Raw genomic sequence first — 27,386 nt, forward strand, 5'->3', positions numbered from 1 at the left:
GCTTTGGGTTGTGGTATCATTGTAAACACCAGGAACTATTGATGAAATGCATCTCAAGAGCTTGTCTAGGCTCTCCCCCACCTTTTAGGAACTTGTACTTCAAACTCACTGGGAAGATGGGATTCAGTTAGTCTGTTTCCTCTCTCCGCCTTTACATCCATCTGGTTTTATAAATCCATACGTTGTACTGTTTCTGTTGGCAGTATCGTAGCCAATGAGGTTTATCCGAGGCGCGATTATTGCTAATTGAAAACTTTTCCTAAAAGAATGTTATTACTCGCATTATTACTTCTAAACACTACAGGCTGTTGTCAGTGTGTTTAGTGCTTACATTGAAATCTCAGATCAGGGTAGAACAGCAAGTACATTTGTGCCAGTTCTACTTAAAATTTAGTCTCCACCCTTTCGCAAGGGTCCGCGTGCTGTCTGCAGAGCACTCTGTGGAGAGGATCCGCGTCACTTAGCACAGCCAGTGCAGTGCAGGAAGAGGGGTGTCTCTTGGGGTGACGAATGCTTACCAGCATTCCCCTTTGCCAGGGAGGCCGAGCACTGGAGCAGCAGTGGTAGATGCATGGTGGCTGGAGGAGAACTGGCTGACTCATGGGTTAGGGCTGCCCAGGCCACCTGTTGAGGATGCTGTCTCTGGGAACAGCATGAAAGAGAACAGTCTGTTAGTGGTGTCTGCCATGGGAGGAGAGCCTGGGGAGTGGTGTCTGTCTCCTGCATCCCATCCTGCATTTCAGTATCCAGTGCTCCCCATACATGGGCAGTAAAAACAGTATTAGAAGAGGCCCTTCCTTACTGTTTGCTCCAGAACATCAGTTCTTTGTAGCTGTATCAGCATCCCCTGGAGGGACTGGGAAAATGCAGATTGCTGGGTGTTTCTGAACTTGCATTTCTAACCTGTTCCGGGATACTCCAGATGGGCTGGTTGAGAACCACACTTGGGGAGCCCTGCTGTGGAGCAGTGGTTCTTAAACAGTTTTGAGACATGGACCCTTAGGCCACTTATGGCTCCTCTCCAAAGAAAAAGTCATGTCAGCTTTACATATAATTTCATTTTGTCCACAGATTTATTTAAGCCCACTTAGGATTAAGAACTGCTCTACAACAACGTTGCTAGTTTTGTAAAGCCTTCATTGGTAACCAAATTTGGATAACCTTAGCAGTTTCAAGGCTCTTACTATGTTTCCACCAAAATTAGGCCATTATTTGATTTTGAGAAATTTATTGCAATTTTGAGTTTCTGCCGCCTTTTTCTATCTACAGTGTCAGCCCAGCATGGAACAGAGATTCAGCTCTAAACAAAGGGCTCTCACATTTGATGTCAACTACTTTATCCATATAGGGCTTTATAAAATATAACACCATTTTCTTCAAAACATAAGCATTCGTTTCTGTTTAAAACTCATTCTTCTCCCTTATTTCCCTTTGCTATTATAATGTAAGCTCACGGAACTTTCTATAGTTAAATCTAAACAGTTTAGTCTGTAATTTAATCTAAATGTCTTCCTTCCTGTGTAGTCAGATCCACGGCTAGGCGTAGTTATCAGAAACTGTGAACAGTTTCTGTTCTGAGAATCATGAAATCTAGGCTTGAGGAGCCTGAAAGATCCTGTGGTTCACACCCAGCCCCACTCCGTCAAGGGCGACTCCTCCAGCATCCCTGCCGGTGCTCCTCTCGAGCTTCTCCAGGGAGAGGGCGTTTCTCACACCGGTAGCAGCTTGCCCCTGCGGGATCACTCTTGCCATTCCATCTCCTTTTCTTTTTCCACACTCTGGTCCCCATCTTTGCTTTATAGTCACAGCCTGAGGTCGTGTGTGTGATAGCCCCTCAGACATTTGCTAGCAGTTGCAGGACGCTCCGTTCGGGCATTCTCTTTGAGGACTCAGTTCCCTTGGTTGCTTCTTACGTAACTTCCTCCCTCACCTCTCCCCCACTGCTTACCTGCCACTTAGCTTTCTCTTCTGGTGGATGAGACTGCGGGTCACAGCTTCAGCCGCATTGCCCACAAAATGCAGCCTTTGCTTCCAGTAGAGTCATTGGCAAAAGAAGGTATCTGGTGAGCCTGCTGCTTGGTGGGAAGCGCAGCACGTGCGTGGCGGAGGCCTCGTGAACTGTCGTGCGTGCCTCAGGTGCTCTGAAGAACGCTGGTGACACCATCAGCCCAGAGCCTCCTGCTCACAGTTAGCTTTGTTCGTGCTGTCGTCACGGAAGTATATCAGAAGCTTTGTCGTTGTTTCCTCCTTGGTCAGGGGCACCAGAAATGATATTAAAAAGTTGGTATGTTTGGGTGAGGTACTGTAGAAGTATGGATGAATGAATGAGGCAGTGTTGGAGACAGGCGAAGCACGTGTGGTGGAATGTTCTAATGGTTAAATCTGGGGAATGGTGGTAGGAGAGTATCTTATGCTGTTCTCTCCGGTTTGGGATATGCTTGAACACGTTAAGAATTACATACACCTATGAGTGAGGAAGGCGTGAAATGGGTCAAAGAGGGAGCTCATTTGTTTGAGGAAAGCAGTTCGGGGAGTCCTCCCTGATGATCGACAGCAGAATCTTGAGTCCATTGGGAGGTTCATGTTGCTAGAGGTCAGAACTGCCCGGGCATAGAATTACTTCAGAAGTGTTCGTGGAGGGGTCTGAGAGCGGCTTTCTGGAACTGATACTGCCCTAGGTGACGTGGTCACAGAAGTTGCTGGCAACACCCACGTTTTGTTAGAACTACTGACTTCTTACCATCCAGTTTTCCACTGCTTTTCAGTATGACCCTCAATTTGGTGATGCCTTCTGGAACAGCAGCAAGTATGGGATGGTGACGTACCTGCTGAGAATGATGACCAGCTGGGCCATCGTCTGCAGCGTTTGGTACCTGCCTCCCATGACCAGAGAGGTGGGTACTCACACCGTGCAGAGTTCTTGGCTTCCTTCTGTGTGACTCCAGCCTGTGTTGAGTGGTCTCATTTATTCTTTCTTACAGACAGATGAAGATGCCGTCCAGTTTGCAAATAGGGTGAAATCCGCCATTGCCAGGCAGGGGGGGCTCGTGGACCTGCTGTGGTGAGTCAGAGCCGGGTTTTATCTGCAGAGTCTAGCAGGATGTGAATTTCTGAAGCAGATGCTGAATTGTCTCCTTTTACGAAGAATCCGCCTCTCCCTGGTGTGGAGAATTAAGCTCGCCAGCCTTGGAGAGTGAGCAGTGTGACTCCTTTCTCCTAGTTCCAGTTCAGAAGTGTCCCATGCTGCCTTGACCTTGGGCACACAGAGCCCAGCATGCTTCGTCTGAAGCAGTTGATTCTCTGTACCTTCTGGGGTCTGTACCCGTCTGCCAGGGCACCCAGACGGTCCTTGTCTCTTTAGGTAGGGGTGACCTGATGCTGGTCTGGAAGCTGCCTAAACTGGGCTCTCTAATCTTATGTATTTGGTAAAACTGGACCATCCTTAGAAAGGCAGAAGTTTCATTTATTACAATGAGTTGTTCCTACTAGAGCAGGAGTCGGCGAGCTCTCTCTGTGAAGTCAGTAAATACTGTAGACTTTGTGGGTCATGCGGCCACTGTCGTGACTGCTTCAATCTGCCACTCGTGTGACAGCACCCGAGACCATATGGAAACACATGAGCATGCCTGGGTTCCAATAAAACGTTCTCAGAACAGGTGTCAGGGTAGGTTGGGCCCACGGGCCATAGTTATGGACCCTTACGCTAGAGTATGAGGTGGTTAGACCCCAAATAACAGGAGCTGACTTGGGAGGAGTGCTGGTTCAGGGAAATCATTCCACCCTCCAGGACCCTTTGTTTTAAGCACAAGGGTCAGCTCTATGGGGCACTTGACTAAAGTGGGCATTATGGGAAAAGGATGTAGTAGAGATTCACATTTTAAACTGACATGTGGGTTCTCAGGTGATGGCATGGTCCTCGAGCACTCATTGTGAGCCAGGCACTGTGCCGCTGCCGGGGATGACCTCACCCCATCCTCACAGTAAACCCATGCAGTGTAAGAACTCTTACTCCCATTTCACAGATGAGACAGCAGAACTCGAAGAGGTCCGGAAACTTTCTCAGAGTTGCAGAGGAATCAGGGCACCAGACTTTGAACCCAGGTCTGACAGGCTGCTAGAGCTGGAATGTTTAACCACTGTTCCACATTCCCTGTCCACGGGGCTACCTTTAAAAAGGCACCTTTGCTGTGGATTGTAAAGGGCATCACAGATAGAAGAGCGTTCGCTGTGAGGTCTGTCCAGTGATGGGGCGGGGGGGGGGGGGGGGTTGTGCTTCGTCAGACTTTCTCTGCCACCACCACCTGCATAACTCAAAGGGGGAAGTATAGGTGTAGCAGAAAGCCTGAAAGTGGACTGGGGTTTCCGTCAGTCACTGAAGGTAGGTGATGCTAATTCTAGGGTGTAGGCAAGCAGTTGGGGTGCCAGTTAGGAATGGGACTTTGAAGAAGCAGATCCCAGTGTAGAGGTAGTCGTCAGCCCAGGAGTCTGAGAGTGACTTGGATTTCTCTCCAGCGCCATCCTTCAAGCATGGAAGAAGTAAGGACTCGCAGTTCCCCTTGTGTTCGTTGTTGGCGTGCATCTCTGGGTCTGAATCTTAACAGACTTTATTTCACAGATGAGATTTACAGATGCATTACCTTCTCCGTAGTTCTTAAAGCTTGGCTCACCTTTCGTGATGCCAGAATACCTCCTGTATCTGTTGTCGGGTGAGGGTGAATGTTTGAGTAGAAAGCGTTGTAAACTCCTTGGTAGGTAGGTTTGAGCGATTACAAAGTACGTTGACCGTGAGGAGTGACTTCTGACCCCAGGGCAAGAGTGAGAGATTTAAGGTAGAAACGGTGGAATTGGGGAGTGCCGGGTCAGTATCTGAGGTCACCCTCACGGGGGAGAGAACCATGGAGTGCTTTTGTTTCTGACAGCTTCTTCTGGGGTTTTGAGCAGCGTGGTGCTGTGATGTAAGGGTGGGTAGGAGGCCGTCTTTGCTATTACATCACACTCTCTCTCATCAGGGATGGTGGTCTGAAGAGGGAGAAGGTGAAGGACACGTTCAAAGAGGAGCAGCAGAAGCTGTACAGCAAGATGATCGTTGGGAACCACGAGGACAGGAGCCGGTCCTGAGCCTGCGCCTCGCGCTGGCTGGAGCCACCACTTGCAGATCCTGACCCGCGAGCCAGCTGGAGTTGCTGCTGCCGCCGCCCCCGCCGCCCCCGCCGCCGCACCCTTTCCAACTCCGGGGCTCCTCAGGCCGCTCTGGATCCCAGGACTCCAGCTTCTTCAGACCCGCCCCAGAGATCCCTGGGCGCACCGTCTGAAGTGGACGCTGCTGGGGCTGCTGCCCAGGATGAGATGCCTTCTTGTCTCTTTTACACTAAGTCCGTTGGAGGAATGCCATTAAAGTCACCTCTCCACCTGTACGTGTGTGGGGCTGAGTGGTTGGGAAGAAGCAGCCACGTTCCCGTGTTCAGGACATTAGCATGTCCGTCTGTTACAGACTTTGTTGGGGAAAGGGTCCCCCCATTTGTGAGGAGAGGCACTGCCGAGGCAGTGTGACTTGCTTCAGCCTCAACATCACCCCCCGAAGCCTCGGAGCTCTGCAGACAGGATAAGAGGAAAACCGCTGTCTGCGGGGGCTTGCGGCAAAATGAGGTTTTAATTCTTGCGCTCCTGCCCACAGGCAGTCACCAGAGGGGATGGCAGGAAGCGAGGTGGACCGGTGACTAGGGTGTGGTGGGAACCAAGAGTCATTTTGTGTTCGAACTCCACTGCTAACCCTGAACTCCCATGTGACTTGCTCTTTGTTAACTGGTGCCTCAGTTTCCCCATCTGTAACCTGGATCAGGAGGGGAAGGGTGGTGATACCTACCTCACAGGGTTGTTGTGGGGATTGAAGTGCTACTTTAAAGGACAAGTTGTTCAGTGTTACAAGTATAGGTCCATGAAACGTGGCAGGAAAAGGTCTGAACTCGGAGCTGCTGCAGAGGGCTTTGAGTTTCTTTTTGTGAGTAAATAAAATTGTCTTTGATGGTCAATTAATTGAGGGGTTTTCCCCTTCACTCTTTGTCCCCCGGATGTAGCCCTGGGCAACACGCTTCGTACAGCAGTTACAGTTCTCTGACTCGACCAAAGCCCCGAGACTGTAGGGAATCCACTTGACTTCTGGAATGAGGAATAGTAGTGTTCAGAAGAAGCTCCTCCTCGTATCAGATGTTTGCCTCTCTCTCTGATTAACTTAGAACTTCCAGCACAGACTGAGATGTGGATTTCTCCACCGATGGGTGCCTGGCATTAGAGGCGTGTGAAGAGGCACCATTTGTTAGGGACAAGGGCAGGGCAGTCTGGATGTAAGGACAGTGGGAAGCAGCAAGGAAATAGGGGGGCAAGGTAGGAACAGAGGCTCTGGAAGGGTTAGTGAGGGGACAGGATGGGCAGGTGGCTCTTGGGTGCACTGTGGGCTTCCACACAGCCGGAGGAAAACTGTGGGCTTCCTGGGTCCCCTGCGCCCACCTACAGTCACCATGAAGGCGGATCCAAAGCCAAGCAACCCTCACCACTTCTGGCTCCTAGGGTGTACCAGTTTCACATCCCTAACAAGAGAGAGTTGCCTTCCCCCACAACCATTTACCCATCTCTCCGTCCCTCCCCACTCCCACCCCTGGCTCCAGCATGGCACAGCTGTGGCCCCTTTCAAGATTTGCACCAGCTGTGGTAAGCGTCATCTCTCCCAGACTGCCCTCTGGCCTGTGCCCGGGGATGAGGTGGGAGGGCAGCCCTGCTCCTGAGGCACTGACTTGATAGCACTTGGCCTGCCCTGCCCTGCCCTGACTGCTTTCGGTTCCTTTGCCTCCCTTGCTAGCCTTCCATTTCCTCTTACCTGCCCTTTCGCTAGCCAGTGAAAAACAATTTTTCTTTCCAATAAAAACCCTGTTTTGACTGTAAGGAACAGCCTCTTATGAACTGTTTTACGAAGAGGAAACAGTGGTTTTCAGCCTTTAGAGGAGGCAATATATTTATAGTGTTTAAAGACCATCCAGAATGATCTTTAAAATCAGTTTTGAAGATCAAGTTCCCTTTTTTAGAAGTTCTTTTTTAAAAAGCTCTGTTGTTTAGTACGTTTGTATCATGATTTTCACAGGTGTGCTGAAAAGATCAAAACAATATTAAAAATATGCCTATCTGTTGATGACCTAGCAGAGGATTGCAAGAGCCTGGGTTAGAATCAGCTGCTGTGTAAAGAAATACTTGTGGAAACTAAGCAAGGATTATTTCACTGTTTTACCAAGAGAAGAGATGTGAATTACACCCCCAGAAAAGCAATTTCTAAAATTTTCATTTAGTGCTTGTCGTAAGTATGGAGACTCGTCAAACTACACAGCCATCCTTTTTAATTGGGGTCCTGCAGGCCCCGCATTACCCCTAAGTCAGATGCTTGATTTGGGATAACTGGACAGGTCTTGGGTGGTAAAGCCTTACAACACGCAGGAACGACAGAATCAATGTAAAGCAATGTCAAGTACAGAATACTCTCATGCTTAGGATCCTCGCAACAACGAGGATGACTCGGGAATAAAACCAACGGCATCAATTGGTGGGATGAGCACTGGTCAGCTTCTAATCCCACTTCCAAACCTGCTGCTCATTTGCTGTTTTGACTTTATTTCTCCATTTCCTGATCCACAATTAAGGACTTGGGCTAGATGGCCTCCAGAGCTCTTTCCACCTCAAATGTCTGTAATTTAAAAAACCCTGGTTCAAACTTTAGTTCTGGGTTCTAAAGTCATCTGGTTCAGAAATAAGTCCATTTGTATCGGTTTAGTCCCTCTAGAACATAGGGCTAGTGGACACTCCTGTAGAGGCTGTCCCTCAGTGTTTTAGGTGAGGCGGTGCTGCGTGGGTTTGAGTGTGGATCTCGGCAAGCTGTTTCCATTCAACCGGGAGGTATTGTTGTTCCAGCTAGTTAGAGAAGGAGCTTTCCAGAAAGGCTAGTAAAGTTCCCCGGTCAGAGGGAGCTCGGCAGAAGGCCGTCAGTCAGGCCAGAGCTCCGCAAGCTCAGCCTGATGGAGCAGTTTGAGATGGTGGCCTTGGGACAGGAGAACCAACTTGAGCACTTGCTTCTTTACTCCCTGCGGCTGCCCTTCCGAGGGGAAAAGAGGCTGGCCGTGAGGGGGCAGGGAGGGCCCCGCGGTGCCCCGAGTGCCCAGCCCTTGGCAGCAGCCCCCCGCCGACAGCGCCGACAGCGGGCGCCAACCCTGCCCACCCGCAGAGGTGTTCTGGGTCTGGAGAGCCTGCCGTTCCTTCGGGGAACTGCCCCCGAGCCCCGTGGTCCGTGGGGTGGGTGCCCCCGCGTCCGGGCCACAGCAGCGACAGCGAGCCCGCCATGGTGTGCCTCTGGGGCGCACGCGCGCTGTGTGGTGGCCTGGGACCTGCGGGCCGGAAGGGCAGAGGCACGCACTCTGGCTCTCGGACCGGCTAGGAGACGGCCGTCCGGCCATCCATCTTCCGTGGCGCTAACACCCCCTCTCCCCCCCAGTCAATATGTCTCTCTCCGATGGGAAAGTTAATAAATTTTGCTCTAGATTAAAAGTATTGATCATTTCATTCGTAAACGATAAATAAAAAGGGGGGACTTTTCATTGCAGCCGGGGTAGCGTCTGGTGTACTTTGCCCGTGCAATCGCGCCAGGCGTGGGCGGGCGGGGGGGCTTCTCATATGCATTCCGGCCGGCCAGCTGCATTGATTTTCTATTAGTCTCCCCAGCACCACCCAGTAACACATCATTTCAGTACCTGCTATTAATGGTCTTTTGATAAATAATCACTTGTAAGTCAATAAATTTTTATTAAACAGTGTGGCTCTTTGATTTATTAAAATCCGACCGTGTTTGTCTGGGAGAAAAGGGATGCTGAATTGAAGTGGAGGCTTTCATACATCTTCCTGACGCCGAGCAGTCACCGCACACTCCAGAGAAAAACAATTGCATTTTAACAGAAACAAAACAGCCGAGTTTGGAACTTGAGCCCGGGGAAACTTTATCTTCGTCAGTCTGATCCTTTCCTCTGCAGGGAGCAGCGGCGGGCCGGAGGGCGCCGTATCAAGAACTTTGTTTGCTTCCGAGAGCGGTGAGGTACCTTGGCCGGGCCCCGCGTGCACGCATGCACACAACGCACACGCACCCGAACCCGGGGGCAGCGCAGAGCCTGCGCCATCCCGCAGGCCACCCCACCTGCTGCACCCCCGACTAGTCACCCTTGACAAGCAGGCATCAGGGACCCATGAGAAAAGTTGGACTGCAGGGCCTTTCGGCTTCCATCCCCACCGAATCTCCCAGGTCCCATCTTGTGACAGGAAATGCCAAGAGATACGTTACATTTTATGTAGAGATCTGGCTGTATGGATGATTTTTTAAAAGTGGGCCAATAGCTGAAGACTGGAGGTCTTTTTTTGTGAGATGGTCATTGGCATTAAAATTTGCTGTAAAGGGTTGACAAGTTTTCGGTGAGGCTAATACGAATAATACCCCACAGGGTTTGTCATGGATACAGAGGCCCAAACACTGAATACAGAAGCAGAACTCCCAGCCCGGACGGAAGCAGGAGAAAGGGGGAGAATGTGGCTAGTAAAATGCTTTTATTAAAGCTCACGGGTGGAACTTCTTGACTCTGGCCCTATCCAGGCTGCTACTGTGACTCTTTTTCCCTTCCTGGTCAGTGTGACAGGTTTTAACAGGAAGACGTGCAAAGCGGGGACCGCTAGTAAGAAGTTCAGGTGAGGGCTTTAATGTTTTTAAGCATTTTAGGTTATTTAATGTTTAAATTACATTTTTAAATGTTTTTCAAATGTAATGTTTTAAACCCGCTACAAGGCTTCTCTGTTGTTGCTTGGAGTTCCTTTTCTGTCCCGGTCTTGGCAGGGAAAGCTTCAAGGGAACCTCAAAGGGGAACAGGAAGCTGGGGAGCAGAACACAAACGCTTGATGCACCGGGCAGGTGAGTATTGATGCGGGTTCTCAGGGGCGTGGCCCATTCTGCCCCCACACGCAGGAGGTTGGCCAAGGAGCCCGGCTCCCCCTTCCAAGGAGCTCAGAGCCTGTGCCTGAGGCTTGAGCCTCACCCCAACCCCCCCGGGGAAGGGGGGGATGTAGTGGTGGCCCAGGCAGGAGAGCCACAGGGCAGCGTGCACCTAGCTTTCTAGAACACGAGTAACATTGAGTATATTCTGTACTTGGTATGTGCAAAATTCAAGCCCACTTTCAAGGTAAAACAGGAGACCTGTGAAATGTTTCACTTGGGGAACTTACCTCTAGCCTCTGTTCATTGCCCCTCACTTCCCTTGACCTGTCCATATTCTTTCCACTCTGTTTTTAGGACTCTGGTGAGGAAAGTTGGAGGAGAATCATCTTAGAGTTTCTTGAGCTCCATGAGTTTACTTCTGGTGATTCGGAATCAAATACATTAAACTCTGGGACGGGGGTGACTCTCACTGCTGGGCAGCTGGTTGGGGGTTAGGGGTGTGAGGCTGGCCCAGAGGAGTTACAAGGGACTTTGGGGCCATCACAGCGGGTACCTGCACACCAGTAGATACAGCCAGGCAGTAGAGGCGGGGGGAAGGTGGAGGTTGGGAGGGAGTCAGGGTGGAGAGCTGAAGCTTCCAGAATGGAGGATTTGGTAATCCTAGAGAGCTATGACAATGGATTTCCCTCCCTTGACCCCACAGCTCCCCAAATGCATATTCATTGCCTTTGAACCCCTCCATGCAGCACAGATTCAGCTCTGACTGGCTGGAAGTGAGGTCAGGAGAAGGTTAGCTGGTGCTTTCCCATCTCATCGCACCCAGAGTTCCAGGCCAAGATGGTCCTCGGCTCCCTGTGCTCCCTCCTGCCCTGTTTGCACTGTTCCTCCCTCGCTGAGGAGTGGCTCTGAAGGAGCGGCCGGGGGAGGTGCCCAGCCTCTTGGGGTCTCTGGTTCCCGCCGCTGCTGCAGTGGGCTTGGGGAAGGGCTGCCTGCACTCCGATTGATCCACCAGCTGTGATTTGTCATTTCTCCGAGGCAGGCGCTGTTTTCTCTTGCTTCAGGAGGCCCCTTCGACACCTGCTTTATTTTTCTTCCTGCGCTGACGTGATGGGAGACAGGTGTTAAACTACTTAATCACTTTAAAATTGTTTTAATTTTCTGTTTTTTATTGATCTCTCCAGCACCAATTAATCAGTTCACTGGACCAGGCAGTTAGTACATTAAAAATTGTCAGGGAGGCCGTGCATCTTGCAAAATGTCTAAAAAATATTCGGCTAGCAAATTTCGTTTTTCTTTGGCATGCAACAGTCCTTGGCCCACAGAGCTCGCACTTGCAAAGGACCTCTGGGAGTATTCAGGGTACAGGAGGGACCCTGGCCAGAGAGGCTTCCTGTGGGGGAAATGGAAGCAGGTGCCCTTTTCAGCGATTTGCCACCTTTCCTTCCACTTTTATTTTCTGCTTCCCACACAACTGGGTCTCCTTTCCCCAAGAGCGCTGGGAATTTTGGTGGAAGGGTGCACTCGCTCTACGACCATGTGTCCTGACCCCCACAAGGGCAGGAATTCATAGTCTGTAACTGTTCTGCAGCCGGGCACCCAGCCCACAGCCAGATTTCCTCTCCCTGGGACGTTGGCACCTTTGATTTGTCCTTCTGATGTTGCCAAAGCCACCTCCCTGCGGCAGGGGGCCTGCTAAACTTGGTAAACTCTATTGGCAGGTGGCTGTGTGTCACACCGCCTTGTCCCTGGCACCCTGGTGATGAACTGAAGCCTTTCCACAGAATGTTCTGGACAACCCCACCCCCACAGTCACCAGGTCCTGTGCTGCAAACCCTTTGCCATCTATCTTTTATCACCCCTCCCGAAAATTATTTATTAACTGCTTGGCTGTACTTTCTGAATTAAATAAAAACACGGACAGAATAACCAGGGGCTTGAGTATCACTTCTTAGGGGTAGAGATTTGATTTCCGGTTTTCCCATTTTTGCCTGACTTTCTATCACTCTCCAAAAGCAAGTGCCTTATTTTTTATGTGGCGAACTAAACATCCAACAGCCCGTGTGCAGGCTCTGAACTGTGTGTGCCCTCCCGGCGCCGCCCTCCCGGAGCATCTCCGCGCCCTTCTTCCTTCCTTCTGAGCTGCTCCCAGGACTAAAGGGCAGCTCTTCTTACCCACCCCCCCCCAAACCCCCTGCACCGCTCACACAAGCTGCCCCCCAGACACCTCAGGCGAATCAGGGCTGGCAGCCGCCACCTGAGGAGGAAAAGGGCAGGAGCCCCAAGTTGTGGGGACGTTGGGGGCAAACACGGTCACCCCTGCATGCTGGCCGGCCAGACTTATCTTCCCCCAGCACCCAGCCCCACCCGCTCTGTATTAATTGGCATTTGATTGGGCTAGAGCGTATAATCTAGTATTGATTTTCTCTCTGGACGCCACAGCTTTATTTGCTCACATCTGCCTTGTGTTTAATTGGTGCTTTGCTCTGGAAACGAGAGATCTGATCGGCTTGTTTAGTTTCTTTTCCCGGGGCACACAGGCACGCACACACCCTCGCGCTCTCAAGTTGGCTGGCCCGGCCCGGCCTCTCTCTGACCCACCCCCCAACAGTGAGGCCCTCCTGGCAGATAGCAGGAACACAGAATGACCCAGAAGGCTTCCTCAGAGACTCCCGGTCTTTACACTTGACCTCACCTGCAGTGGGCTGATCCTTCCTGGTGTGAAAGTGTGTGTGACCATTCCTGGGGGGAAACACTGACTCCAGGGTCAGACCTGGGTTCAAATCCACCTCTTGCCTGTATGTGGCCTGGAGGCGAACCTATTGGATCTTCTGCCCTGCAGTATCATCCTTGAGACCTTCTTTGCAGGACACTTAGGGAAGCACTGTCAATCACCACACTCCGTGTCCGGCCCTTAGCAGGTGCTCAATAAGCAGCAGCCCCTTGGCCAATAACGGCGCCCCATTCAGCCTGTGCAGCTACCGTGCGCTGCCCGCCTGGCGTGAGAGATCACAGCCCCGCGTACCGGAGACAAACAGTCACCCGAGGCCACGTCTGTCCACGCACAGTGAGGGGTGCGTGTCTCCTTGGGGCTCACAGTCCAGTGAGAACCTTGGCCCCAAGGCACTGCGGGCACCACTCACCTTGTCTGAGGCTGGCAACATCTCCCCCGCTCCCCCTGCAGCAGAGACCTCCCTCCGAGCCGGGCCTCTCCTGGGCCTCTCCTGTCACCCGACATCCCATCCAGCACAGCCACCCCGGGGCCGGGCCCTGGGCCTGGGGGGAGGGGGCGGGGGGCGGGGGGGGGCGTTGTTTTCTTTCCTCTGACTCTGGTCCTGCGTTTGGGCTGGTCCGCCCTGGGCTTTTTGTAGCAAAGGGATGAGGTAAAGGCCAGAGGCAAATACTAATTTCCTATTGACACAACATTAATTCTCTTGCTTGGACAGGTGAATGTGCTTTCACTCACTTTGCCAAGATTAATGATGTTTGTTTGCCTGCTCAGAGAGGCCCTAATGAGGGGTTTGCGAACGGCACGCCTCCTGGCTTGGCTGTGGGGAAAGAGGCTGGCAAACTGCTCTACACCAAGGAGAACAGCCTCTTCCCCCACTTCCGATGTCATCGTGTCCCTATTCAGGCGCTGGGGCCTTCCCTGGAAGAAACAGGGACAAAAGGATTATTGGTTAAAGAGTATGAGCTGTTTGTGTCCTGCCCCCATGGGGTTGTTACTGACAAGGATACCTTCTCAACACACCTGCCCACGGGGTTGCGGCCGGCCCGCCCCTCCCCTGCCCTGCCTATCTATCACCTGAAGCTCTCTTCCCACCTGGGGCCTTGCCCCGTTTGCACACCCGGGGGTTGTCAAAGGTCGGGGCCTAAAGAGCAACAAATGTGGTTGGCCAGGCCAGGGCTTCTAAGGAGGGGCCGCTGTCCGAGGAGCCTCAGGACAAGGGAGGGTGCCCACTGCTGCCGGGGGAGCAGACTCCTGTAAGTGACGGGGTCACTAGACTGGTACCGAGCGGCTTCTGTGAGTGGCGCTCCAGGCTCGGCACAGCCCAAACAGGGCAAGAAGGAGCCCGACAGCGTGACCTTTCTGGGCAGCACAGCCCAGGTAGATGGCGGGGAGGGTGGTGCTGGGCCCTGCAGGTATGAAGCCATGCGCTGAGGGGGGCTCTGCAGGGGGCTCCGCAGATTTCCTCACCGGCAGACCCTCCAAGGAGCTCAAGTGTCATTCCCACGAGAGCAAGGCGCTGCTCTCTGCAGGAATCTGAGCAGGACTCCAAACCAATAATCGCCGAGGAGGGGAGGAAACGCTTAATCCCGCCCCATTCTGTCACTAAGGATGGTCCATTCATTACAACCTGGCCATCCGAGCTGCGGGGGGAAGCGGGGAGTAAAGAGAAGGAAAGGGTGGGAGCCAGCTCTCCGTCCGGGCTGGGAGGGAAGGAACGCTGGGGAACTCTCGCCCAGGGCGGGTCCCCTTTGTCCATGTACCCCCATGTGGCAAGCCCCCTGAAGGACCAGCCTGTAAGCAAACAACAGGGTTGTCCATTTATTTTTGCTGTTCGTGTTCTTGCTGTTAAAAATTATAGAAAACCACTTCAACCAGCCTCAAGACAAGAGGGTATTATCTCCTGAAAAGGCTAGGGGTGGATTACGCCTGGCTGAGTTTGGGCCTGAAACACTGTCACCCATTCAGTCCTGCTCCCCCTCCGTCTCTCAGCCCTACTTCTCCCCGGGGTTGGCACCCTTCTCAGGCGGGCGTACCGCACCCTCACCGAGGTAAGAGGGCCGCGACAGCAGCCGGAAGAGCGCCAGGCAGACAGGTAAGACAGGTAGCCCTGAGGCCAACCTGGTCCTTGCTCACTGGCTGCAATTGAGCCTCAGGCCAATCCCAGAACCGATCCATCACACGAGCGGAGAGGTGGCATTCGCTGATTGGCTTAGGACTGTGTCAGTCATGTATGCCTGGGGGTGGGGTCAGCCCGCCCAAACTAGATCAATCGAATGAGGCAGGAGGGTTGTTTTTCCCTAGAAAAATCAGGGTAGCCTTACCAGAAAAAGGCAAGGATCAGTGGCAGGCCAGCCCAAACCACAGACGCGCACTGCACCCTTTTACTACTCAGTGAGTGTAGAAGCTGCCATTCACTGAGCAAGGCACTGTACTTTACAGTTATCCTGCACCTCGCCCGCAGACCCCGCTTGCGCTGGCTCCTTCCACCTTGGCATGTGATGGTCCCAGCTAAAGCAGTCTTAGAACCGCAAGCCCAACGTTGCTTTCTTTTCCAGAACACAGTGGCAGTGGTTTAGCAAATCTGTTAGAGCAGGGTCTCTCCCCGGAGCCCTTGAAGGATGGACTATATTAGACCTTTTCGCAAGTATCACAGCCCCAGAGCGGATTCGGCAGCAGGAGACCGGAAGCGTCCTACCATCTCTCCATCCTTCGTTGGGAAGAAGATCCAGACCCTTTGCAGCTTTGCTTCCATCCCTGCTGCCTTCCCTGACTATTTGAATCTTTGTCACCTGGGGAGGAAGGAAACCCTACAGAACCCACAATGCAGGTCATTGTGAACAAGTCCAGATCCGGCAGGGAGAACCAAAATGTGGGCTTCTAAAATCACTATTTGCCAAATTTGTCCACTCCAGTGCCCTGGGCACTTTTCCCCAGACACATTCCAGGGGCAGCCCTCGCCCAGCTGAGTCCGCAGATCCGGAGGGGCCCTGGGGGTCTGTATGCCTGACAAATCATAGGTCAGGCAAGCTGGAGCAACTGCCTCAGTGAACATCTTCTCTGGCTGTGGCATATCTGCTCCTCCCGGAGACACTGGCGGTCAACGGCAAAGCAGCGTAGACCACACCAAGAGAAACGCTGTTCGCCGGAGTCGTGTGCTACAACGCATTTGATCAGTGTGTCTTTGATTAGAGGACTTCATCTGGTCCTCTTGTGTCCTCTGTAGCTTTCACGTCTTTACACGTCCGCGGAGAGACGCAGCCTGGACTTAGAAGACAAGGAGTTTTGAACTTGCATAGATCTTGGTTTCCACATATGCAAATTGGGGATAAAATCCAATGACCAGTCTGTCAGAGAATCAAATGAAAGAATGTGCGTACATAAAAAAAAAAAAAAACCCCACGAAAGAATGTGCGTGAAAGTGTATGGAAGGCCGTAGTGAGTATGGTATTATCGTTTCAAATGAGCATTCAGTCATTGCTTTTCATTCAAACTCTGTAAATTCTAATGTTTAGGTCATATAGACACAGTGACTCTCACGAGTGAAGGTTGCCTTTATTCTATAGTGCTCCTTATACGATACAGGATATACTGCTTTTGATGAGATACGGTATCACGTGGATCAACGGGGAATTGCATTTTTGTTAGTGTACATTGCCATCAATTAAATGCTCTCTAATCCTTAACCACTGCCTCCTGGGGGGTCCCTCTGTTCCCTGTGAAGACGTTCCTCACAATAGCATTGTGTTCCCCTTCTTTCTTGGCAGCTGGTCTCCTTCTAGACTGTGAGCATCAGGAGGGTAGGGAGCTTGTTCTCTGTTCAGATGCCCAGCAACAAGCACAGTGCCAGGCAAAAAGCAGATCTCAAATGTTGACGGCATGGATTTTAATTTATGAACACATATAATCCTAATTTTCTTTTTAAACAGTTCACAGCCCAGACCTAATTCAAATGGCCCCTCTCTCTTTCCCCTTTTATGGTAGTTAAAAATGGAAGCTCCAGAGTCAGACTGGGTTAAGCTGTGTGACGTAGGGCAAGTTACTTAACTTCTCTGTGTCCCCAGTGTCCTTGGCTATAAAATGGGTATCATAATGGTGCTTATTTCATGTAAGGTTTTTTTGACAGTGAGATGAGAGAAGCCCCTGGAACAGGGCATGGCCCCGTGAGTGTTTAATGAATGGAGGACAGAGCATGATTCTGAAGTCAAGCAGAATCACTATTGCGTATCCATGGACTTGGGATCAGACTCCTATCAGTTCGTTTCTCTGCCTCAGTTTCTTTATCCGGAAAATGGGGATACTAAATCGTACATGGCTGTTAGAAGACAAATGAGTGGGTGTAAGTAAAGCATTTGGAAGGAGTCCCTTTCATAGAAGGCTCTGGGGTCTTCTTCTGCAGTATAGGGAACAGATGAATGCCTCTTTGGCTTCCTGGCCTGATGCCAAAGCTCTTGGCCTGGAGACAAGGTGACCATAGGGATTCCCTTAGCCTCCTTCCCATGACCTCTGCCTCCCGAACAATGGAAGTCCTTCCCACCACAGGTTTGTACAAAATTCCTCTGTAAACTCCCAACCCAACCTCTGCACCAAGTTGAAATGACATGATCTGATAGCCAGAACAGCACATTTCTTTTATTTGGTACCGTTTGGTTTATCTGAGCATCATCAGAGAGTGAACTGTTCTAAGCAAAATCATTTCCCAATGAAAATCCTTCTAAAATATCCTCTTCCGCCATCTTATGCAGAAGACAAAGGATGGGGTTTAGTCTTTCTGATGGCTCTGGGACATCGTTATGAACAGGAACCACAGTGCTGTCTTCAAAGACCTCTGACCTACGTCAGGTTTTCAGTCCTATTGCCAAACGCCCACAGAAGGCTAGGCTCTGGAATTCCTCTTTCTCCTCGTGGACCGCTGCGTACACTGGCCACCTCGCACCTAGGCTCTGGGCCTCTGCCTCTGGTCTTGCAGCCGAGGGGCTCCGGCCACCTGGGAGAGCAGTGCAGGCCCGTGGTAGCTACTTTCTTGTCCTCGAGACTTTGAACAATGTTGCTCACAATCGGGTCCCAGCTGTGTTTTCCGTGGTCACAAATGCTATGACTGTACCTACCCTCAACTGCATCCCCTGAACAACGTTTGATCGAGCCCACCCTCTGTGCTCCGAGAAGAGAAGTGCTGCCTGCGCATTCACACAGCCACACCCGGCCCGGCCCCTCTCACACGGTGCGTGCTGTGCCTGGGAGCCGGACGGGCATCCGGTTACACGCAGATTCTGGATGGGGCCCGCGGGTCCGTGTTTCCGACGAGTTCCCGGGTGAGGCCGCTGCTGGTGCCCAGATCAGGTCCTAGAGTAGCAAGGCCTCCGTGCAGAAGCGACAGATCCAGCCGCCCCGGGGCAGGCAGGCAGACGTGCCGGGAAGAGGTGGGGACCCCTCCCTGCCCCAGCTAACGTGTCTACAGAAGCACAGTCGGCCCGGAAGAAACACATCTGCAGGCTGCACTCAGCCCTCCACGTCCGGTAGCGGCCTGCCGGGGAGTCAGGTAAACGACCCGGGTCCCACGCGAGTCCCTCCACCGCCGCCCGGAGAGCAGGTGACCGGCCGGGGCCGAATGCCTGACCGGAGCCGGGAGCGGGTCCGTGGTGGAGAACTGTGCAGCACTGGCTCAGGCGCTCCTTGAAGCCATGAACTTGGGGAGGAGGGGGAGGGCGGCAGCATCCTCATAATAAGTGCCCACGCAGGTCTGTTCATTGCACGCGATTTCCTTTCACCTTCTCCGTCTTGCGGAGGGCGACGTCAGCCTCATTTTACCGATGAGGAAACTGGATTAACTAACTTGGTCACCTGACCCAGCTACTCGCTGGCGACGTGAGGACTCAGAGCCTCGAAGTCCTCTTCGGATCATGCAGCAGGTCGGGTGTCTGCATGTGCCGGGCACACTCATTAGCTCTGATCTCACAGAGCCCCACGAGGTCTGTGCAATTTTTCCTGTCCCCAGATGGGTATACTGAGGCTCAGCGGCTGAGTAACCAGCCCAGGCCACAGGGCGGTGGAGCCAGGAGGCAACTGAATACAGTCCTCCACGCTGTGCTGCGGGAAAAGGCTCGGGTCAACTGGTGTCCAGCTTCAACCCCTAGAGGGGGCCTGAGTATGGGGAGGGGTTGCCAGAAGTGGAATTCCAGTACCCCGTCTCCTCTTCAATTGTCGCGATCAGGACGTGGCCGTCCTCAACCTGGTAAGACACTGCCATCCCCGTACTTGCCCCCAGCCCACTGGGACGAGTCCTGTGTCCTTCTAACACTGGCAGCCACAGATACGAGGGCTGTGGCCCAGAATTTGTGCCTGCCTGTCAGAGCCTACTGGGCTGCCCATCAGAGCAGGACTCTGTGGCTATTGGGAACACAGGATTTAATTTCTTCCCCCTCGTCTCACCCCTGAAAAGTTTGCGGTGTGCTAGGAGAGGAGTCGCAAGAAGCACAAATTTCCAAAATAACTTTGGATTTTTGTTGAATTCAGGACGTACAAGAAATTCTTTTTATAATCAGGCATAAAATGTCTAGGGCTTATGATTTCTTTATGATAGATGAAGTGGCATAGCCTTGAGCTCTCCCCAGCAACACACACACGCGCGCACACAGGTGTGCACACACATACACACATGCATACGCACCCAGGTGCGCATCTGCTGAGAACAAGACTTATTCCGATTACCCTCGGGAATCTGGGCCGTTCACCGGGGCTCTTCCCTCCGGGAGAGTGAGTGAGGGCCAGGAACTCTGGCTGGCTGGGCACCCGTGCTCAGGCTGCCCATGAGAGCCGGAGGGAGGTAGACGAGACGGTGGGGAAGATGGAGTCTTTGAGCCACAGGTTCCAATGGCAGGTGTCCCAGAACGTGGAGACTGGAGAAGAGTTTGTTTAGCTCAGCAAATGTCTCCCCAGGGAAAAACTTCCCCCAAGCTTGATTTAATACTGACCCCAAACGACTTGAATGAGACATGCAAGAGTTACAGCTCTACGAGAGCAGTTGGGACTATAATACGCTTACAAAAGAAGGAAACAAGCTCAATTTGGGGGGTCACTGGCCTCCTCCTCCAGACCTGCTTCATGACTTGGCACGTGGATTATGTTCGCTGCCTCCTCCCGGCCTGCAAGCCCCATGCTCTCCTCAAAGTGCTCCGGGGACACCGGGCAGCTCCTGGCTCCCAGAGCCCACAGAGGTTTTTCGTCTTGGGGGGCTGTGCTGAGTGACTCCTCGGGTGCTCCCAGGCTGTTGTCCCGCCTGCAGCAGCATGGCTGCAGGCGCCCCCCCCCTCCACCTCAGGCCCCATGTGTCAGCGGAGGGCTCTTCAGTGCAGCCTGTGGCCAGGAGTTTCCAGAGATGGCGCTCTGTTCTTACAAGCTGTCTTCTGTCTCCTTCCCACTTGACCTCCAGAGAGACTGAGTGTGGGCATTGTTTTGGATTAAAAGCATTCTATGTTTTCTTGTCAGTCACTCCTGTCCTCTGGGTCCACTAGGGTTATTATGAAAGGTTGGTGCCTCAGTTTCCAAGCGGCCCCAGCTGGAGTCTTCTCCTACCCTTGCTTCCCCTCCAGGCGGGTTCCCCAGGCCAGAGTCTCCTGCCCTGGGGGCCCAAGGGACAAACTGAAGGACTTGGGACGGCAAAGGGGACTCCGGCCGTGCTGGTGTTTGCATGGATCATTCAAGTTGGAAGGCTCCTGAAAGCACACCTCGTTTTGGCCTCTCATTTTACAGAAAAGGCTTTGAGGGGCTGCTCCTGGGGCAAATGGATGTGGAGCCTTGGAATTCACTCTCGGCTTGCTCGCCTTCCCACTTCTGGGACTTGCCTTAGGTACCTTCTGAGCCCAGGTTCCCTCAACCAGGCAACGAGCATAACACCTACCTCTTAAGTTCCTTGTGAGGTCAAGTAAGGTCATCCAGGCCTTCCACGTGGGAGAATTTAGTGGGGGGGGGGGTGTTCAGTTAATGTTAGTGCTTTTATTTCTGTCCCCCCTAATCTTTTCTTTATGGTACCTAGTTCCCCAAATGGACCTTTTTCCCACTAGGCTATGAATTCCGGGAGGTCAGGAACCCCATTCAAGTCTTGGGTTTCTCAGCACCTATGACAGTGCCTGGCATTGACCCATGAGATTTCAAAGTGACCAGTGTGAGGCAGGGTTTCCAGACTCCCAGAGCTCAGACCCCCACCCTGGGAGCGGAGAGGCCTGCCCTCAGAGGGCCCCTCACAGCCCGCATGGCTGGGATTCCTCAGCCAGGGTCACATAAAGACAGGAGCCTTGGGGAGGTTTCTGGGACTTTTATTTTTACTCTTTATATTTTCAAAGCCAGTAAAGATGGGCAAACGCTTCGTCCCTTTTGGGCTGCATTCCTCTAGCCAGCCCCCACCCGCCTCCCCCGCCCCTCCCACCTGCCCGCCTCTATGAGTCACCTGGGCTGAAAAATGCCACCCCACCAGTGGGCACCCCATTTGGAGAACCCCAGTTGGAGGTCCCCGCAGGGGCCTCCTCACTTCCGGTGTGGGCACCCCAGTCTGAGGTCCCCTCTCTCCGGGTGACCTTGTCCTTGTATCAGCACCAAGGGAAACCCAGGTGGGCGGCTCTGGGGGGTAGCAGCATCGGCCCCCCGGATTCTCTCATCTTTTCTCTGCCTCTGCCTCCAGCCTCCCTCTTTCCCAGCCAGGTGGAGTTGGGCAGGGGGTCTTGTCTCTTCCTATTCTGGGGGAATCCCCGCTGAGGGCAGAGTGGAGAAAGGGGGCCAGGAGGACTTGGCCCTCCAGGGGTGTGATCCTGGAGTTAGGGTGTCAGGAGCGTTTCTCCTTCGCTGGGGCCCTCTTCCCCTCCCTGAGGTGGATTTCCTCCAGTCGGGGTTCTGTAGTTAGTTCTGGCCCCTCCAGTGGGATCCTTCCTGCGCCCAGGTCGGAGAAGGGTACCTGGTCATGCCCTCGTTTCTCCTGCAGTCAGCCAGGAGCCCACCTGGACCCAGCACCCCGGTCTCCCAGCTCCGAGAGCAGAAGGGCGACCTCTGCCCCGGCCAACTGCCTCCCTGGGGGTGGGCCCCCCTGCAACAGCTGGCTCACAGTGGCACGTGTGGGACCCCACAGCCACTTTCCTGGTCGCAGAGCCTGGTCATTTTCATCTACCTGGGCACTCAGGCGTTTGCAGAGCGGGCAGGGCCAGGCCTGGGCCCCAGAGGCGCGGGACAGCCGACAGGGTGCCCGGTCTCAGGCCGCGAGGGGCCCTCCCCCCCTTGCTCCCTCCTCCCTCCTCCCTCCACCCTCCACCTCCTCCTCCTCCTCCGCCTCCGGGGGGGCGAGGGGGGGCCCCGGACCCCCGGGCGGGGCAGGGGAGGGGCCGCAGGCGGGGCGCGGCGGGGACGGGGGGCGGGGACGAGGGTGGGGGGACCGGGGCGCGCGTCAGACGCTGTGCGCGCCCAGGCTGAGCACCGAGAAGGCGGCGCGGTGCTTGCGGAGTAGCAGCCGGATCTTCTCGTCGTCCGAGTCGGGGTCTAGCGGCTTGTTGTACTCGTCGTCCTCGTTCTCCGAGGCCGCGCGCTCCCCGCCCGCGCCCGCGCCGCCCGGCGCCCGGGGCGTGGAGGACGAGGGCTCCAGGGCGCTCTTCTTTCGCCACTTGGTCCTTCGGTTCTGGAACCACACCTGGGTGGGAAGGAGGCTGAGGCTCGTGCGCGCACAGCACACACAGGACCCCCTTCAGGAGGGTGACTCCACTGGGCGGCAAGGACACTCGATCCTTATTTTTCTAGCAAAATAAATGGCTCAGTGATAGACCAGGTTGTAATATTCACACCATTTGGGCGGCGCGGGGGGGTGGGGTGGGTAAAATAGAAACGAATGCGTGTAAGCAGCCCTTTCTGCTTAGCTATAGCCCTCCTTGCGGTGGATCTTCTCTTTTGCCACCCGGGGCACTTGGATGGAAGATGCTGGAATGCCCAGGTGAGGGAACTCAGTAGGTGCTCAAGAGTCGTCCCTTTAGCTTCATGGACCTTCACTGAACTTCATGAATAATTTCCCCCTAATTATAAAAATAACGTATTTTCGTTGCTTAAGATAGTTGATGAATGCGGAAAAGTACCTAAAGAGGCAGAAAAACAGGTAAGAGGGCCCGTGGCTTCCTTCCACTTCCATTCAGCAGACCCGGAAGCTGCAGAGGTAGGTGGCTGGTGATGCTATCGGAGCCCAGACGTGGGTCCCAACCTGCCCCTGTGCTTCCCTCTCCTACCCTTAAACCTGTCAGCATGTCACAGAGCTGGGCAGTTCGGGCATAGCTTTCTTTGGGGGGGCCCTCCACCCAAAGCCTCTCAGGAGAGATCTAGCATCACGGTGGCCTCTGAGAGCCTGGAGGGAGAAGCCTGTTCACTGACTGCAAGCTGGGTGACAGGCAGTGTGAGCATGGCCCTTGCATGCCCCTTGGAGTCTGCCTGCCCCCCATATCCCGTCCGAGCTTCATTTTGGGTGGACTTGGAAGGAGGTGTTATCTCCACCTTATTGGCAAACCAAGGCCGGCTCCTCCTGCCAGCTGAAGCAACAAACCTATAAATCCAGTTCTGACGTGGCCCCGAGACTGACTCCTGATCTGGGCCAGAGGCTGCTACCAGCCCTGGAAATTTCTGGCCAACACTGTGCAGAGGAGGGGAAGGCATTAGGTGGGTGCCCCACAGATCTGGCTTTGAGCCCCAACTCTGCACTTACCAGCCAGGTGACGTTGAGCAAGAGGCTCAGCTGAGATTGTTCCTTCCAATGTGAAATGGGTAAGAATCCCCACCTCCAGATTGCTGGGAGGCTTAAATGAGCTCCTTCACTCAAGGTTCTCAAAACAGAGAGCAGTATTGACAGCCATCTTTTTGGTTATGGTCATTATCGTCACCTCTGGGGTGCGGTGGGCAGGACAGCCTCCCGCTGAGAGCCACCTTTCTTCCCCTGGAAGGCTGCTCCCTGCAGGGCAGACCCCTTCTCCCCGCACAAACTCACCTTGACCTGTGACTCAGTCATCCCCAGGGAGTATGCCAGCCGTGCCCTCTCAGGGCCAGCCAAGTACTTGGTCTGCTCAAAGGTCTTCTCCAGGGCAAAGATCTGGTGTCCCGTGAAGGTGGGCCGGGTGTGCTTCTTCTTGTGGATGCTGTCGCTCAGGGGATCCGGGGCTGGCGGGAGGAAGAAAGTGTGTGGTTAGCGGCAGGAGTGGGGGTGCTAGCCCTGTCCTGCATCTCCCACTGGGCGAGCTCCCTCCTACAGAGAAGCCCCTGAGATGGTGGGGGCATCGTGACTCCGCTAACAAGCAGCATTCCTGGTGATCTGACAGTAGTGACTGTGACCTCTGCCACGTTTGGATGGACAGGGACCCCGAGAGGGCCCCTGCCCCAGGGGAGAGCTACTTAGGGGCAGAGGGCGCTTGCAGCCTGCCCCGGTCTCCTTCTCTCTGTAATGTTTTCACTACTCAGTGATGCTGCCTTCCCTCCAGGGCCGGCAGGAGGTTCTTCTCGGTTTTCTCACCAAGACACAGCCTAGGTACCTTCCACCAACTGTCAGGGCCCCAAGGGGTCTGGGAATTCCTCCCCTGCCTAATCCCTCGTTCTTGGGATCCCATTTTCCAGGTTTCTGAGAAAACCAGAGCTTTAGGCCCCAAGTTACTGCTCTCCCTTGTCACCAGGCCTAGAAGTCATGTGGCCTCAACCACACGGGACAGTCTGCACATAGAGGCTCGGGCCCTGCCCCCTGCTCCCTGCCCAGCTAGGGCAGCCGCTCAGGCAGGAGCCGGGCTGGAGAGCGGCAGGGCTCCGGGGAGGCAGAAGGCCCACCTGTTGGGCCTTGGTCAGCACAGCCCAACAGCCCGTGTTCCGTCTCCTCATGTTACAGGTAAGGAAACTGAGGCACTGGGTGGGGAAGAAGCTTCCCAAGAGACTGTCATCCGCAGTCCTCTCTCCCTTTGTGTTAATTCAGCCACCGACTTGGATATTTTCCTGTGTGTGGCTGTGCACTTGGGATTGAAGAGTAGGGGCGTGGAGAGAGTGTGTGTGCTGGGGGGAGGGGGAGATGGAGGTGGGAGAGACTGAGGCCTAAAGCACTCCCAAAGCCAGTTCCAAGAGATGAGGTCTTCACCCACGTGGAGCTCGCCATGCTCAGGCTGAGTGAGGGGGGGCTGTCAGGCGGTGTGACCCCCCGGAACAGTGCAGCACATGGGGAGGTAGATGTGTTTTGGGGTTTCCTTGGTGGGCGCCAAGCCCCTACTGCGGTGGGGCAGCCCCAAGGTCCGAGAGGAGCGGAAGTTCCCTCCGTCTCTGCCCCTGCCTGGTCCTGGCCGGGCTTCCGTGGCACAGGGAGGGCTCCTGCGGCCACTGTCACCTCCCTGCCTCCCAGGGGAGCCTCACGGGCCCGTGCATGTCCTGCCGCCTCCTCCGGGCTCCGACTGGCATCCTGGGGACCCCTCACCCGTTCTCTGAAAACAGGTTTGGGCATGGTGGGGTAGGGAGACCCCCCCCAACAAGTAGGGCCGAGTCTGACTTGACTCGGCAGCTGCTCCCGGGGGCCGGGCAGTTGTCGCTGCTCCTGCTGCCGTGAGCCCCGAGGAGGATGGTGGACGGCCGCCCCCCTGATCGCAGGCGGGACCAAGATGGGGTCGGAGTGCATTTGGTGGCCCTGAAGGGTGTCAGGGCATGAGTGGGTCTCCCTGGGAAGGTGACGCTGTGGCAACTTCTCACTGGGGACAGCATTTGCCTGCTTTGGAGGAAGAAGTGACATGGGCTCTGAGTGGGAGAAGGAAGCTAATCTGCCAGGCGGACCCTACGGAGGGCAAATGTAGGTTATGGCATCTTCACCCGACCTGGAGACCTCCGGGGTTTCTAGCAGGGCAGCTGAGGCAGCCACTGATAAGGGCGAGGGGTGAGGGGCAAGACATCTGTCCAGGCAGAGCTGGGGCGGGCCCGGGAGGGCAGAAGTCAGTCGTGCGCCACGGTGAGCCATGGACCCAGGTGTCTGATGGTGGCTGAGGAGAGGTGGACGGCAGGTACGCACCACCCTGGGAGCCCTCCCCTCCCTTCCCCCACCTCCTCCTCCCCTGATCCTGCGGGGGACCAGGGGGGTATGGAGCCTTGCCCTGTACTCACTGTTGCCGCATTGGCGCCCGCCTCGCCAGTCCTGGCCCGTGTCCGCCCAGCAGTTCCGGGTCCGGGGCGGGTACTCATTGCCAGCCTTGGGAAAATTCGCCACCTGCGGTCCATAGTAGACCCCCTGGGAGCCGAGTCCACCAAAGCCTGCCACGTGGGGGTAGCTGGAGAGGAGGCTGCTGTTCGGCGTGGCCACGGGCCTGCTCAGGATGTCTGTGATCCCGTGGGGGGTCCCGGCGGCCAGCTGGGGGCCCAGCCCCGGAGGGCTGAGCTTGTAGAAGGAGTTCTGCACCGAGTACTGGCACACGGGGGCCTTCATCTCCGAGAACTGAGCCAGTGGCGTGTTGTTCAGCAGGAACGTCCCCTGCAGGTTGGACTCCATGATCCTCGGGTCAGGGTGAGGGAAGGTGAGAAGCCCAAATCCAGGCCCCTAAAGCCAGAGACCCCGAGCTCTGACCCAGAAGCCCATGGCAGGTTTGGAGGGTCAAAAGCGGCCCGAGCCCCAGACTGCCCTCCTACCTAAGGCATCCGGCCCGGCCCTGGCCCGGGGACCAGCACCTACGTCAGCGGCTTGGAAGTCAGGTGCTCCTGGGGCAGGTGAGAGGCCTCACCAGCGCCCCTTGCTCTCTCCCTGTCCGTCCTGGAGAAGGGCGGCTCCCCACGTCTCAGCTCAGACCCCTCCTCTGCCTGTGAGTCTGGGGGCCCTCCATGAGAAGTTTTAAGTTCAGAGAAGCAACATTTCCCTGATAAAGATATGGCCCATTAGAATACAGACCGGAGACTGGCTGAGCTGTGAGAGGCGCGGCACCATTGGTCGAAACCCACACAGGCCTCACATTGGCTTTCCAAGACAAATTGCACTTTGAAAGATTGACTGTAAAATCAGCCAGGGTGTGTGTGTGTGTGTGTGTGTGTGTGTGTATGAGAGAGAGAGAGAGAGAGGGAGGGAGAAGAGAGAGAGAAGAGAGAGAATGAGCTCTGGAGGCTCTGTTCATTCTCAGAGCGTCTACCAGCTCCTGGTCTCCCAAGCCCAGCATCTAGGGAAAGGTGGGTACCTGGGGCCCCCTGGAGGCTCCTGAGGCAGCCGCTCCCCTGAGGGTGAGGAGGCCAGGGTCAGGGTCGCTGTCCTGGGGTGCGCAGACCCCTTTATGTGCAGATACCCAAGCCAGTGGGGGAGTATGGTGTCTGAGTGTGGATGCTTCTCTTCCTCCGAGCTGGGATGGGTAAGTGGGGAGGCTGGGCTTTGGCTGGGGGGTGGGGGCTGGGGATGTGGATCTCTGTGACCGGCCTGAGAGCCTGGGAGTGGGAGCCTGCCAGCAGACTGGGGCGGGGGGTGGGAGGGGAGCAGCTCTGCGCCTGCTGGGTGTGTGCTCTTCCCACCTCCGCCTCCGAGGAGACTTTCCTGATTCCCTCTCTCCTCCCGTCTTCCTCCTCTGAGGAATCACTTGTGCCTCTGCTGGAGCCCATTGCCATGTTCTGTCTGGCTCGGCAGCCGGGTTGGAAAGCTGTGATGGCTGAGATGGCTGT

The 27,386-nt window shown here is 54.5% G+C and overlaps 2 protein-coding genes and 1 pseudogene across 6 annotated transcripts in view; 2 read left to right on the forward strand and 1 right to left on the reverse strand.

Moving 5' to 3' along the window:
• Window positions 1-6,033, forward strand: part of GPAT4 (glycerol-3-phosphate acyltransferase 4) — a 33,531-nt gene extending 27,498 nt beyond the window's left edge. For all 5 annotated transcript variants that reach the window (XM_081809437.1, XM_081809441.1, XM_081809438.1 and 2 more), the window contains 3 exons: window positions 2,766-2,894; window positions 2,982-3,061; window positions 5,010-6,033. In XM_081809437.1, the coding sequence (XP_081665563.1) occupies window positions 2,766-2,894; window positions 2,982-3,061; window positions 5,010-5,118 (318 nt within the window). In that variant the 3' untranslated portion in view covers window positions 5,119-6,033. The remainder of the gene's footprint in view (window positions 1-2,765; window positions 2,895-2,981; window positions 3,062-5,009) is intronic.
• Window positions 190-316, forward strand: LOC115936514 (U4 spliceosomal RNA; annotated as a pseudogene).
• Window positions 6,034-22,158: 16,125 nt separating the features above from the next.
• NKX6-3 (NK6 homeobox 3) lies at window positions 22,159-26,241 on the reverse strand. Its single transcript, XM_006746033.2, has 3 exons — window positions 25,860-26,241; window positions 23,731-23,900; window positions 22,159-22,398 (listed from the first exon to the last, which is right to left on the reverse strand). The coding sequence occupies exons 1-3, from the start codon at window positions 26,239-26,241 to the stop codon at window positions 22,159-22,161; spliced, it is 792 nt and encodes a 263-aa protein (XP_006746096.1).
• Between the last annotated feature and the right edge of the window lie 1,145 nt (window positions 26,242-27,386).

The sequence above is a fragment of the Leptonychotes weddellii genome, chromosome 2 (genome assembly GCF_054177405.1).
Source record: "Leptonychotes weddellii isolate Sample4059 chromosome 2, ASM5417740v2, whole genome shotgun sequence".
Taxonomy (NCBI): domain Eukaryota; kingdom Metazoa; phylum Chordata; class Mammalia; order Carnivora; family Phocidae; genus Leptonychotes; species Leptonychotes weddellii.